This window comes from Oratosquilla oratoria, chromosome 11, assembly GCF_046742065.1.
Source record: "Oratosquilla oratoria isolate Oo_2021 chromosome 11, ASM4674206v1, whole genome shotgun sequence".
NCBI classification, from domain to species: domain Eukaryota; kingdom Metazoa; phylum Arthropoda; class Malacostraca; order Stomatopoda; family Squillidae; genus Oratosquilla; species Oratosquilla oratoria.
Window position 1 is genome coordinate 45277271 of NC_134787.1, and position 12801 is coordinate 45290071.

The following is a 12801-nucleotide window of genomic DNA, read 5'->3' on the forward strand; positions in this document are numbered from 1 at the left end:
CCAGGGATACCCAAAAGGTACTTAATATGATAAATGTCAAGATATGAAACATTCTGTTTGAGCAAATCCATAGTACCTTGGGCATGCAATTCCTTTTGAAGGACTTTGTGACATGACCCACCACTTATGTATTCCATTCCAAGACCTCAGCGTCCTCATTGCATATATGAACAAACAAATCTGTGTCATCTGTAAGTTGCCAAATGCATGAACCTGGTTCAAACTATGGTGCATCACCAACTTCAGCCCCACAAGCAGCTGGTAGTGATCCATGGGCCTTAAGTCCCATTAAAAATAAACCTTGAGCTCTCTTTCAGTCTCATTAGTAGTAAAAGTTAGACTAGTGCATAGTGCAAGTGCACTTATATTTTGGATAGTACAGTGAACTAGTTTCAAGGTGGTAGTGATCTATTTAATTGGAAAATTGTTTGAAAATTGTGGAAGGTGATGGGTTCTTAAAGATGTCCAATAAAAGGAATTTGTAGTAACAGGTAAGATAAGGTCAACTATGATATAAATTTATCAGCAAACTCAGTGCTATACCAATAACCTCCATATATCAGTCCCACAGAAAAATCTCTCTCTAGAGAAGAAGTAAGAACCACAGGTATGCTTGTGTTCAGAACCCCACCCAGCATTAGAACAATACCTACACAGAATAGACCTGGCTTCAGAGTCGGGCTGACCTAGATGCAATCACCTCACAGAAAACACTGAACACCTTATTCCACAGTGCCCCTCACTAACATTCCTTAGACAACTTTATAATTCTTCCCCGAGTGGCCAATGGGGCCACCTTGTGGCCATAGCCAGTTACCTAGGACGTGTGGGTCTCCTGCAAGAGACTCAGGGCCTTTTACTATGATTATTATTATTATTATTATTATTGTTATTATTGTTATTATTATTATAATTATTATTATTAATTATTATTATTATTATTATTAACTATTATTATTATTAATTATTATTATTATTATTTATTATTATTTATTTATTTATTTATTATTCACCTGGGGCCCCACACTTTCAGATGACTTGTTTTATTTATTTTTATTTGTTCATTATTATTATTATATATATGATTTTATTTTTTATTTATCTTATTATTATCTATTTTATATATATATATATATATATATATATAATTTTTTTTTTTTTTTTTTTTTGGCCATAGACCTGAGCAATGGTGGGGGATAGGGGTAGCTGCTCAACTACATGGAATGTTGGGAGGGACAACATAGTTATGTTATTTTTATTTTATTTATTATTATTATTATTATTATTATTTATTTGTTTTATTTATTTGTTTTTTGATGGGTGTAGATTGAGTGTATGCTTTCACTTGGTGACCCTCCTTATAAGGGGAAAGGACATGTTGGTGTATGTATAAATATAGGTATATATTGATCCTTGGCTAATTATGTGGAAAAATAGATTAGGGTAAAAAACTGAAGTGAGATTGGTAACTAGAAAAGATGAAAATTGTTTCTGCCTATCCCAGACTCAAAGTAATAATAATGAGGACAATAGTGTGAAAGCAGACAAATCATCTTTTGCATTGTTTTAAATGACATGTATTTTCCATTGTGAACAAACCCATAATATAATGGGGTGTGTGGGTAAAAGTAAAAATCTATGATGCTATGGAGAGAACTTCCATCAGGTCGGAATTTCAATGAGATATGGCGTGCAGCACATTTTTCTGTCATGTTTGTGTTGGCTATGATGAAGATCATTACCACAAACATATGGAGTATATGCAGAAGGGTAGTTATTATTTTTTATTACAATTTTCAGATTTTTTACCTTATTATTTTATTGTTATGAACTACTCGTGAATGAAGAGGAGGTAAAGAATTGTCTGTTTATGGTTATATATATATATATATATATATATATATATATATACATACATACACATACATACACAATATGTTTATATACACACATATACCAAGGGCTTTTTCCCCCTTACAAGGGAGGTAGCCAAAGTTAAAGGCATAAATCTACTACTCATTTCATCCATGTGCACACACACTATATATATATATATATATATATATATATATATATATATATACACACACACACATACATACATATACACATACATACATGCAATACTTGTCCAACAGAGTGGAACATGAGGGATAACTCAGCCAGACACTCCCACACTGCCGTGGGAAGAGCAGTTACAGGTAATCCCTCTTTGGGATCTTGCATTTTTCACACTGGTTTTCTTCATTGCCATTGGGTTTGTATCATTACCATGGCCCCCAAAAAAGAATTAATTAAAGATGTGCCCAAGTCATTGGATTATAGAAGGCAGACCATGGAACTAAAGAAATCAGTGAAATGTTGAAGGGAGCCAAGTCCAAATTCAAGAGATACATGGTGCAATTTTGGGAGGGAAGAGAGCTGGAGATATCATCCCAGAAGCCTAGGATAGGGTGTCCTAAGAAGACTTCTGGTTTTGAATATCATAAAGTGTACTTTAGAGTAAAATCCACTAACAAAAACAAAATCTCTGAAAGAGAAACCTTCTTAGGATCCCCTATACCAAATTACTGGGATGGTATCTCCAGCCCTCCTCTCTCCCAAAATTGCACCATGTATCTCTTGACTCTGGACTTGGCCACCCTGAACATTTCACTGACTTCTTTAGGTGCCATGGTAAGGATACAGAGAAATGATAGGGAAAAAAAGAAAAATAGTGTGAAAGAAGGCAAGGTCCCAAAGAGAGGGGTTACCTGTAAATGCTCTTCCCACGGCAGTGTGGGAGCGACTGGCTGAGTTCTCCCTCACATTCCACTCTGTTGGCCCAGTGTGACAGCAGGGTGTTGCCAGATACATTCTATCTACATAATTCCAGTGAGAATTTAATTATATTTTTTGTTTTATCTGTTAATTCCTCCATGCATACTTTCAGTATCCAATTTGCAATTCTGTCTGGACCATGTGATTTTCTAACATCAAGGGTTTTGATTTGGTTACTGATTTCCTTCTGTGTTACAATTGTTTCATTCATTGAGGGGGATATCTCCATTTCCTCATAATTAGGTGAGTTTTCTAGTGTGAATACTGCTTTGATATGGTTCATAATTTCAGCCATTTCCAGTTCTTCTGTATATTCATATTTACCCTGGTGCAGTTTTTCTATTTCTTGTTTATTCTTCAGTTTGCAGTTTACATACCTATAAAATAGTTTGGGTTCTTCCTTGCATTTTTATATTATTTTTTTTTCGTAGTTTCTCTTTTCATCTCTGCGTATATTTACATAATCATTTCTTAGTTTGATGTACATTAGCTATTTGCTTGTTTTCTTGTCTTTTTTCAATTTCTTCCAAGCTTTGTCTCTTTTATCCTTAGCCTCACTACATTTTTTGTTGTACCAGCTTTTTATGTACTTTTTTTTTGGGGGGGGGAGGGTTGAGGTATGTATTTATTCACTCCCTCATAAATTTCTTTTAGTATATTCCATTTCTCTTCCATCCCTGTTCCTTCATTTAGGAATGGTTCTTCACTACCTCTGTATCTGGTATTTTCCCTTATCCACTAAGTCATTGTGTATTCGATGGTCATGTCAAGCAGGACATTGCCCCAGTGTTCCTCTCCACCCTTCACTATCATTTCCTCCCAACATGTTTCTTTTGAATTAAAGTCACCCATAATTACTATATTTCCTCTGTCCTTCAGTATATTAGTTAGTTTGTATTTTGTATCTTATAATGTTTTGGAATGATCACTTTCTGTCAAGACTTTGTTTTGTGGGGTACATACACCACTACAAATTTTCTACTCTTCATATATTTGCTTTCAACTTATATTGTAATTTATTCTACATTATTTTCTCCTTCAGTTATTTTTGTTACATTTAAATCTTTATTAGTCAAAATCAATACTCCACCACCCTGTTTATCCTTTCTATTCTTCATCCAACAATTGTATAAACCTTGTCCCACAGTGTTGGGTGGTAGAGTACAATTTATTTTAGTTTCCACTGTTGCCATTATGTCTGGTTTTTCTAAGGCTAGATAATCATTTAATTCATTCCTGAAGTTATTTCATCTATATTGGTTTAAGCTATTTGTAATTTTCTTTCTCATCTTTTTCTGTCTGTTTTGTTTCCTTTTTCCTTATCATTTTCTCAGCCTCAGGTCCACCACTCGCCAAAAAAAAAAAAAAATCTTTTCATTTTCAGTTTTTTTTTTTTTTTTTCATTCGCTTCATTTCTAAGTTTTTCTTTTTCTTCACTCATTTCTTTTTTATCCATATATTTTTGTAGTGTTCACTATTTGCTAATTTCGTTGTTCTGGATAGTACTTCCTCTGCAATTGTTTATAATATAAGCTTTACTTTCAGTGGCCAGTATTGTTTTTCTTTAGAGTATCTATCCATTCTATAAGTCTCCTCGGTTTCCCTATCTAAACCCTGTCCTTCTGCTTGTAATTCTTTCAGAATTTCCTTAGTGATCTCTTTCTCCTCCTTTTCCCTCTGATATTTAGGAACATCATGCTTCTCTTTAATGCCATAGATTACAATGGATCTTTTTTTATCCACTGTCCCTAAGTTGCCTTTCTCTAATCACTTGGATAACCGATTCCTTGGCATTCTCCTTGACCTGTTGCTCCACTATTTCTTTAAAGGATACTTTTTGACATTCCTGTTCAACTTTCCACTGTTTCTTAAATTTCCTGTAAGTCATTTTCTTTGATTTTTTCTTTCACCTTTTCAGTCACTGCCTGCATTTGATCTTTTATCTCCTTTTTTAATGCCTCATTCCTATTTATATCTTAACTTTTCAACCTTTCATTTTCTCCCTTTAATTTATTTAATTCTTTTTTTTAAGTCATCTCTCTCCCTATTATTCTCCTCAATGACTTTCCTTAGCAGAGCTACTTCTTTGTACATAATTTTATACTCACTTTTGTGTGTGTATAATTATTTACCTAGTTGTATTATATGGGAAGGGAGCTATGCTCGTAATGACCAGTCTTTGTATGTATGTATATATATATAATATATATATATATTTTATATACATATATATATATATATATATATATATATATATATATATATATACCAAAGGATTTTTCCCCTTACAAGGGAGGTAGCCAAAAAGAAAAAGGCATAAAAACAATTTCCACACATTCCATCCCTAAATACACTCCACTCCCCTCCACCCTCTACCCTTCCTCTTATCTTGGCACCTGGATGACAGGTGATCCCTGCATCTTGTCTGCAAACAACAGCTGGCTCACCTCCCACTTTTCTCCATTTTCTTTAAACATCTCCAATCCCTGTGTATGTATATATGATATATATATATATATATATATATATATATATGTATATAATATATATGTATGAAGGTGGAAAAAGAAGTCACGGGTCTAGTTCCGAGTTCCTGAGTTTATTCCTGACCGGTTTCACTCTATGCTTCTTCACATTGCTCTGAAGAAGCATAGAGTGAAACCGGTCAGGAATAAACTCAGGAACTTGGAACTAGACCCGTGACTTCTTTTTCCACCTTCATCAACTTGTCACAATGTACCAGCATATATATGTATATATATATGTATATATGTAGGAGAAATGCAAATAGCCAACATGGTTGAAATATTCATTTTACCAAGATTGTAGTGGATTTTGTTAATGGCTAGACATCTTGGTGACAACTTGGGTGAATTAGTTGGGATGACCTTATAAAATGCTGATGTGTATATGTATTTGAATATGTTTGTTCTTTCATGTACATGCAGACATTTGAACATATCAGTCATTCACGTATTGCTATATTTTGAAAGATTGGGCATAAAAATGCTGTGGTGATCAGCAACATTTATGTCTCATCTAGATTCACTCCTGCAGCAGTCGAGCACGTGGAGAGATACTTATGTTATCGTATTTCCTCCTTCCACTCCTTTACTTATAGGTGACCTTGACAGTGCTAGTGGCAGAAAGAGTGCCGATGATATATTTGGGGAAGGTGAGGAGTTCTTCCCTTTGTCATTGGTGCATGATGGTGGTGACCAGGAAGCGCTTAGAAATGGCTTCCAATTTTCATTTGAATTTTTGCTTTGATTTGAGGATTCTGCTGTTGTTTTGCATGGCAGTAGGCGATTCATTGCATTTAGTGGCCAACCCACTTTTTGCTGTTTTGTATTAATGGTCCCAGTACAGTTCCAAATATTAGCATTAACTTGATTTTAGAGGCAAGCGTGGTGTCATTTTTGCTGTTTTGACCATTAATGGCAAGTATAGTGCGAACAGGTTCAGTTTTTTTATTTATATATTTTCTTTATTTGTTATTATTGATATTATTATAATTTTTATTTATTTATTTTTTCTGTATGGCGCACAGAGGAAATTTGAATCCATGTCCCTATTTAATTCAACTCGCCACCTGTCAGGATTCAGGCACAAATGTGCACTGCCAAGAAATTGAATTATTTTGTGATACACAGAATTTTATGGAAGCTGATTCTTACTAGGTGGGAAGAGAAAAAATACAATATCATCCTTTCAGGGGGAGTGGTTAGGTTTGGTGAATGTTAGCACTATTTGTTTACAGTTATGGCCAGGGAAAAGTTCACATTCTGTACATGATCATTATTTTTAAAATATTTGTTGATAAATATGTTTGTATTTGGAGTGGGGAGGTGGTAGTAGTGAAGATGATGTTCCTTGTCCAGGATCTAATAATCTAATTGGTTTTGGTCATTTCCCATTCAGAGCGTCTCCACAGCAGCATGAACCGTGTACAGCAGTGTAATGTGGGTGGATGTGGCAAAGAGTACAAAACCCGGTCGCAATTGGTGAAGCATGCAGCCCAAGCACATGGAGTAGCTCTTCGTGCAGGCAGTCCAAGGCCCATCATGAAGACTCGCACTGCATTCTTCCTACAGACCGGCCTGGCCACCAAAGTCATGCGCAGATTATGTTCTGACCTCATACAACCCCGCAAAGCTTGGAGGTGTCCCACATGGACCATCAATGCAGCCAGTATCAAGCAAGAATGTAAGTATGCAGTATTACAGATGGAATAAGAATGAGGTGAATGTATTTAGTTGTTTAGGAAGAAAATATTTTCTTTGAGCAACCAAGGTTGGGTATCTGCTTGCGTTAGCCTAGCAAGGTGGACATTGTAGAATATCTTCTTTCCTCCACTCATCTTCATATTCTATCAAAATGCTCGCCTTTGTCTGGAGGTGTCACTGTGAGGGTGCTGGCACTTATCTTTGGACCAGGCCCAAGACAGGTCCTCCAGGGACCCTTAATAGGTGATGACCTGCTAGATAGACAGTATAGCTGCTCATTTTCAAAACCTGTATACCCCCTCACCTCCATCAAGTGATGCAGGGTTGACAATTGGTCTCTTTAACTGGGACCAAGATATTTCTGTCAGCTTGAACTTTTCACACCGTTTCAGCTGATGACTGCTTCCCTCCTTTTATTACCTCTAGCTGGTGACATTCCAAAGTCTCCTCCCAAGAGTGTCAGCAACTGTCAGTCTGTTTTTCCACATTGTGAAACTTTAAGCAACAACTGTTATTTTGTCCTAACATCAATATAATGGTTTTCATCCACTTTTTCATATAAGGAGAACTGACAAATAGTGACCTCCTCTTCCTCCTCCTCCTCCTCCTCCTCTCCACCAGCAGCTGGTGATATATAAACAAGAAAAATAAAAATCTTTCTTTTTAGAAGTGCTGGTGGTCAGGCCCAAGATCTGTTACTCTTGTGGGTCTGAATTTCCTGTCATTGAAACTCGAGGGAAAATTTATTAGGTCCTTGTCACGTGCACACTGCATCTTGTATTGATTTGTAATCTGTTTTACCATATCTTATTCATTATTTCTTCCTATTCTCTACCCATTCTTGCAGTTTCATGTTGTGATGCATACTCTTGATATTTTGAACTTTGAAATGAGATTGCAATTTAGAGTCAGCTCTCTTAATTCATATACATTAGATGGTATTCATCACCAACAGTGTAGATGTTTTCAAAGGATTACAAAGGCGGAGCATGCCGGCAGGAGACCTTTTAGTCCATATCTAGGTTGGATAAATAAAAAAAAAAAATAATAATAATAATAATAGTAATAATAATGATAATAATAATAATAGTAATAATAATAAATGAATAAATAAAAACTATAATAATGTAAATAACAAAAAACAAAAATAAATGCATAGGTATAGTTAGATAATAAACAAACAGGTAAATAGTAAATAATAAATTGACATATTACTAATAATAAATGAGAATCAAAACAGACAAATGATAAGAAAACATAAACAAATATAAAAGAAATGATAATCATTACAATATCTTGGTTAGATGGATAATCATTACAGCATCTTGCTTTGGTGAAGATAATCATTACAGCATCTTGCTTAGGTGAACATGTGTTCCTGTTTGTTCAAGCTGTACTTGGGCATAGGCATTCTTGACATTTGAAAGTAATGTAACTGTTTAATCCTTGCAGGTCTTTCTCGAATGGATGGTAGAACGTATGAGGATTTTTTACATCTTGTTAAACGTTCATCTGGGCGACGGAAGGGAAAAGTATCGCAGGTAAAGGGAAAACTTAATTGCAAGTTGATTATGGATCATAATTTTTTTTTTTTTTATTTATTTATTTATTTTTTTTTATTTGCCCTCTCTCCCTCTCTCCCACCCATACTGGGGTATTGACTACATGGTGGCATGGGAAAGTAGCTCATATAATATGAAAACTGTAATTATTAGTAGATTATGTTAGATTAATGGAAAAGGAATTTGTGTTGTTTTTATTATCACCCACTCTCCCTCTACTTCTCTCTCCTCATCTCTCTCCTACTCTCTCTCTTTATTCCTCCCCTCCTCTCCCTCTCTCCTCATCCCTCTCCTCATTCTCCTCTGCCTCTCACTCCTCCTCTTCCTCTTCCACCTTCCCTACTCCTTGTCCCTCATTGGCTCTCTTCCTTTTCCCATCACTCCCCTTTTTTGCCCCCCCTCCCCTCAGTCCTCCATTTTTCCCTTCATTCCGCACATTTTCCCCTTTCTTAGTCCCTCCACATCTCCTTCTTTTCCTTCCTCCCTCTCTCCCTTTCTCCCTCCTCCCTCCTCCCTCCCTTTCTCCCTTCTCCCTTTCTCCCTTTCTCCCTCCTCCCTTTCTCCCTTTCTCCCTCCTCCCTTTCTCCCTTTCTCCCTCCTCCTCCTCTTCCTCCTCTTCCTCCTCCTCTTCTTCCTCCTCCTCTTCTTCCTCCTCTTCTTCCTCCTCCTCTTCTTCCTCCTCCTCCTCTTCCTCCTCCTCCTCTTCCTCCTCCTCCCTCTCCATCCTCCTCCTCCCTCTCCCTTCTCCTCCTCCCCCTCCTCCTCCTCCCCCTCCCTTCTCCTCCTTCCCCTCCCATCTCCTCCTCCCCCTCCCTTCTCCTCCTCCCCCTCCCTTCTCCTCCTCCCCCTCCCTTCTCCTCCTCCACCTCCCTTCTCCTCCTCCCTTCTCCTCCTCCCTTCTCCTCCTCCCCCTCCTCATCCCTTCTCCTCCTCCCCCTCCCTTCTCCTCCTCCTCCCTCTCCCTTCTCCTCCTCCCCCTCCTCCTCCCTCTCCCTTTTCCCCTCCTCCTCCCTCTCCCTTCTCCCCCTCCTCCTCCCTCTCCCTTCTCCCCCTCCTCCTCCCTCTCCCTTCTCCCCCTCCTCCTCCCTCTCCCTTCTCCCCCTCCTCCTCCCTCTCCCTTCTCCCCCTCCTCCTCCCTCTCCCTTCTCCCCCTCCTCCTCCCTCTCCCTTCTCCTCCTCCCCCTCCTCCTCCTTCTCCTCCTCCTCCTCCCTCTCCCTTCTCCTCCTCCTCCTCCCTCCCCCTTCTCCTCCCTCCCCCTTCTCCTCCTCGTCCTCCTCCACCTCTCCTCCTCCACCTTCTCCTCCACACTCTTCTCCTCCTCCCCCTCCTCATCCCTTCTCCTCCTCCTCCTCCTCCCCCTCCTCCTCCCTCTCCCTTCTCCTCCCTCTCCCTTCTCCTCCCTCTCCCTTCTCCTCCTCCCTCTCCCCTTCTCCTCCTCCCTCTCTCCTTCTCCTCCTCCCTCTCCCTTCTCCTCCTCCCTCTCCTTCCTCCTCCATCCTCCTCTTCTGTCCTCCTCCCTCCTACTCCCTCTTTCTCCTCCTCCCTCTCTTCCTTCTCCTCCTCCCTCTCTTCCTTCTCCTCCTCCCTCTCTTCCTTCTCCTCCTCCCTCTCTTCCTTCTCCTCCTCCCTCTCTTCCTTCTCCTCCTCCCTCTCTTCCTTCTCCTCCTCCCTCTCTTCCTTCTCCTCCTCCCTCTCCCTCTCCCTCCTTGCTCTCCTCCCTCTTCCTCCCTCTCCTCCCTCTTCCTCCCTCTCCTCCCTCTTCCTCCTTCCTCTTCCACCTCCTCCTACTCCTGCTCCTTCTCCCTCCTCCACCCCCTCCTCCTCCTCCCACTTCCTCCGTTTCTCTGTCCCATCTCCCTCTCCCTCCTCCCCTCCCTCCTCCCCTCCCTCCTCCTCTCCCTCTCCCCCCTCTCCCTCCTCCCCCTCCCCATCCCTTTCTCTCCTCCCCATCCCTCTCCCTTCTTCTCCCCATCCCTCTCCCTCCTTCTCCCCATCCCACTCCCTCCTTCTCCCCATCCCTCTCCCTCTTTCTCCCCATCCCTCTCCCTCTTTCTCCCCATCCCTCTCCCTCTTTCTCCCCATCCCTCTCCCTCCTTCTCCCCATCCCTCTCCCTCCTTCTCCCCCATCCCTCTCCCTCCTTCTCCCCCATCCCTCTCCCTCCTTCTCCCCCATCCCTCTCCCTCCTTCTCCCCCATCCCTCTCCCTCCTTCTCCCCCATCCCTCTCCCTCCTTCTCCCCTCCCTCTTCCTCCTCCTTCTCCCCTCCCTCTTCCTCCTCCTTCTCCCCTCCCTCTTCCTCCTCTCTTTCCCTCCCTCTTCCTCCTCTCCCTCCCTCTTCCTCCTCTTTTTCCCTCCCTTTTCCTCCTCTCTTTCCCTCCTCCCCCCTCTCTCCCCCTTTCTCCCCCTTTCTCCCCCTCCCCCTTCCCTTCCCCCTCCTCCCTCTCTTCCCTTCCCCCTCCTCCCTCTCTTCCCTCCCTTTCCCGGCCTCTTGGGAATTGGCATAGCCTTATGTCCCACTACACTTTATATGCCTGATATTATTGTAACCCTTAAGATGAAATCACACAGGTCTTTGTTTTCTTTCAGGTGACCTTGAAGTTAGGTCAAAAAGACGTGGAATGTCCAAATTGGATGGTAGCCACAGATAAGTCGCAGCTGCCCAAGCAGTTGCCGGTGGCTTTCCCCAAACCCCCGAAAGGACCTGGTAGGCATTTGTTGTTGCGGACTTCAAGCTTGCAAGAAAAAAATTTGCTAAATGGTACCTGGGCATTGGACTAGTAGATAGTACACTCAGAATTAATGTTTGTGTTACTGTTCATTTTACTGTAAATATGTCTTATGAGTCAGAATGTTCCAGAGTCAGAACATATCCAGTCTAAATGTTCCCAGCTCAGTTTTTCTTAAGTTGCCATGGTAATAGTTGCTGACTAACATTTTTAGTCAACCCTTACAATTGTATGAATGCAGGACCAACATGTCAACACCTATGATATAAAGTGTACATGTCAAGCCTTCAGGATTATGGTCAATAGTGGAGGTATAGCTATAACTATATGTGTTTACCATAGGCCCTTTCCCAAATAACAGGGGATTGGTGGCTAAGTCAAAGTACACACCTATATCATAAGACCCATTCACCATCTCTTCCCATGTCACCACCTTAGGAATGAATGGTCTCCTGTAATCCCCCCTCTGACCTTGCCATAAATCCAGTGTTGTTAGCAAACAACAACTGGCTCACCTCCCATGTTTCTCTATTTTCTTTAAGCATCTCCAATCCCTTGCCCATTACCCTCACCTTTACCTTGTGCACCACCTCATCCATGTACACGTTGAACAACCATGGCGACATGGCACATCCTGGATGCAGTCCCACCTTTACCTGAAACTTGTTCTCTCCATTTCTAATTCAAACACAGGCTCTACTACTCTTGTAAAAACTCTTGACTGCCCTTAACAGCTTTCCCCTAATCCCATATATCTGCAAAACCTCCCACAGTGCCTTCCTGTCCACCCTTTCATAAGCATATATATATATATATATATATATGTATATATATATACATACATATACCAAAGGCTTTTTCCCCCTTACTTGGGGGGTAGCCAAAAAGAAAAAGGCATAGAAATCACTCCCACCCATTTCATTTCCCATATATTCCACTCCCCTCCACCCTCCTCCCTTCCTCCTATCTTAGCACCTCCTGGATGATGGGTCATCATCATATATATATATGTTGAGACATTCTGACAAGTTGATGTAAGCGGAGTAGGAAACACAGGAGTCTTAGTCTTGAGTTTATTCCTGACTAGTTTCGCAGGTATGCTTTTTCAAAGGAATGGGTTTACAAACGGGCTGTGGGCATTATACATGGGGTGGACCTCACTACCTCCTCGTGTTACCATAGTTGGTGACGAGTGTGAACATTACATTGTGGCTAATGTAACAATGATAAGTTTTACAATTAAATATGATGATAGCACTAATAACAAAGAAATTATTAATAGTAATTGTAACAATAATAATGATAACAATGATATTTAAATTTTCATTTTTATTATCATTGTTGTCATTATTATTGTTACAATTACTGTTAATAATTTCTTTGTTATTAGTGTTATCATTATATTCAATTGTAAAACTTCATCATTGTTACATTAGCCACAATGTAATATTCACACTCGTCACTAA

The 12801-nt window shown here is 40.2% G+C and overlaps 1 protein-coding gene across 15 annotated transcripts in view; it reads left to right on the forward strand.

Annotated features, from left to right (window-relative positions):
• The window catches only part of MTA1-like (metastasis associated 1-like), a 302424-nt gene that overhangs the window by 194327 nt on the left and 95296 nt on the right, over positions 1–12801 (forward strand). For 14 of the 15 annotated variants that reach the window (XM_076192744.1, XM_076192742.1, XM_076192745.1 and 11 more), the window contains exons 11-14: positions 5942–5995; positions 6742–7026; positions 8499–8587; positions 11196–11313. In XM_076192744.1, the coding sequence (XP_076048859.1) occupies positions 5942–5995; positions 6742–7026; positions 8499–8587; positions 11196–11313 (546 nt within the window). The remainder of the gene's footprint in view (positions 1–5941; positions 5996–6741; positions 7027–8498; positions 8588–11195; positions 11314–12801) is intronic. The other variant, XM_076192735.1, reaches the window with a different exon arrangement.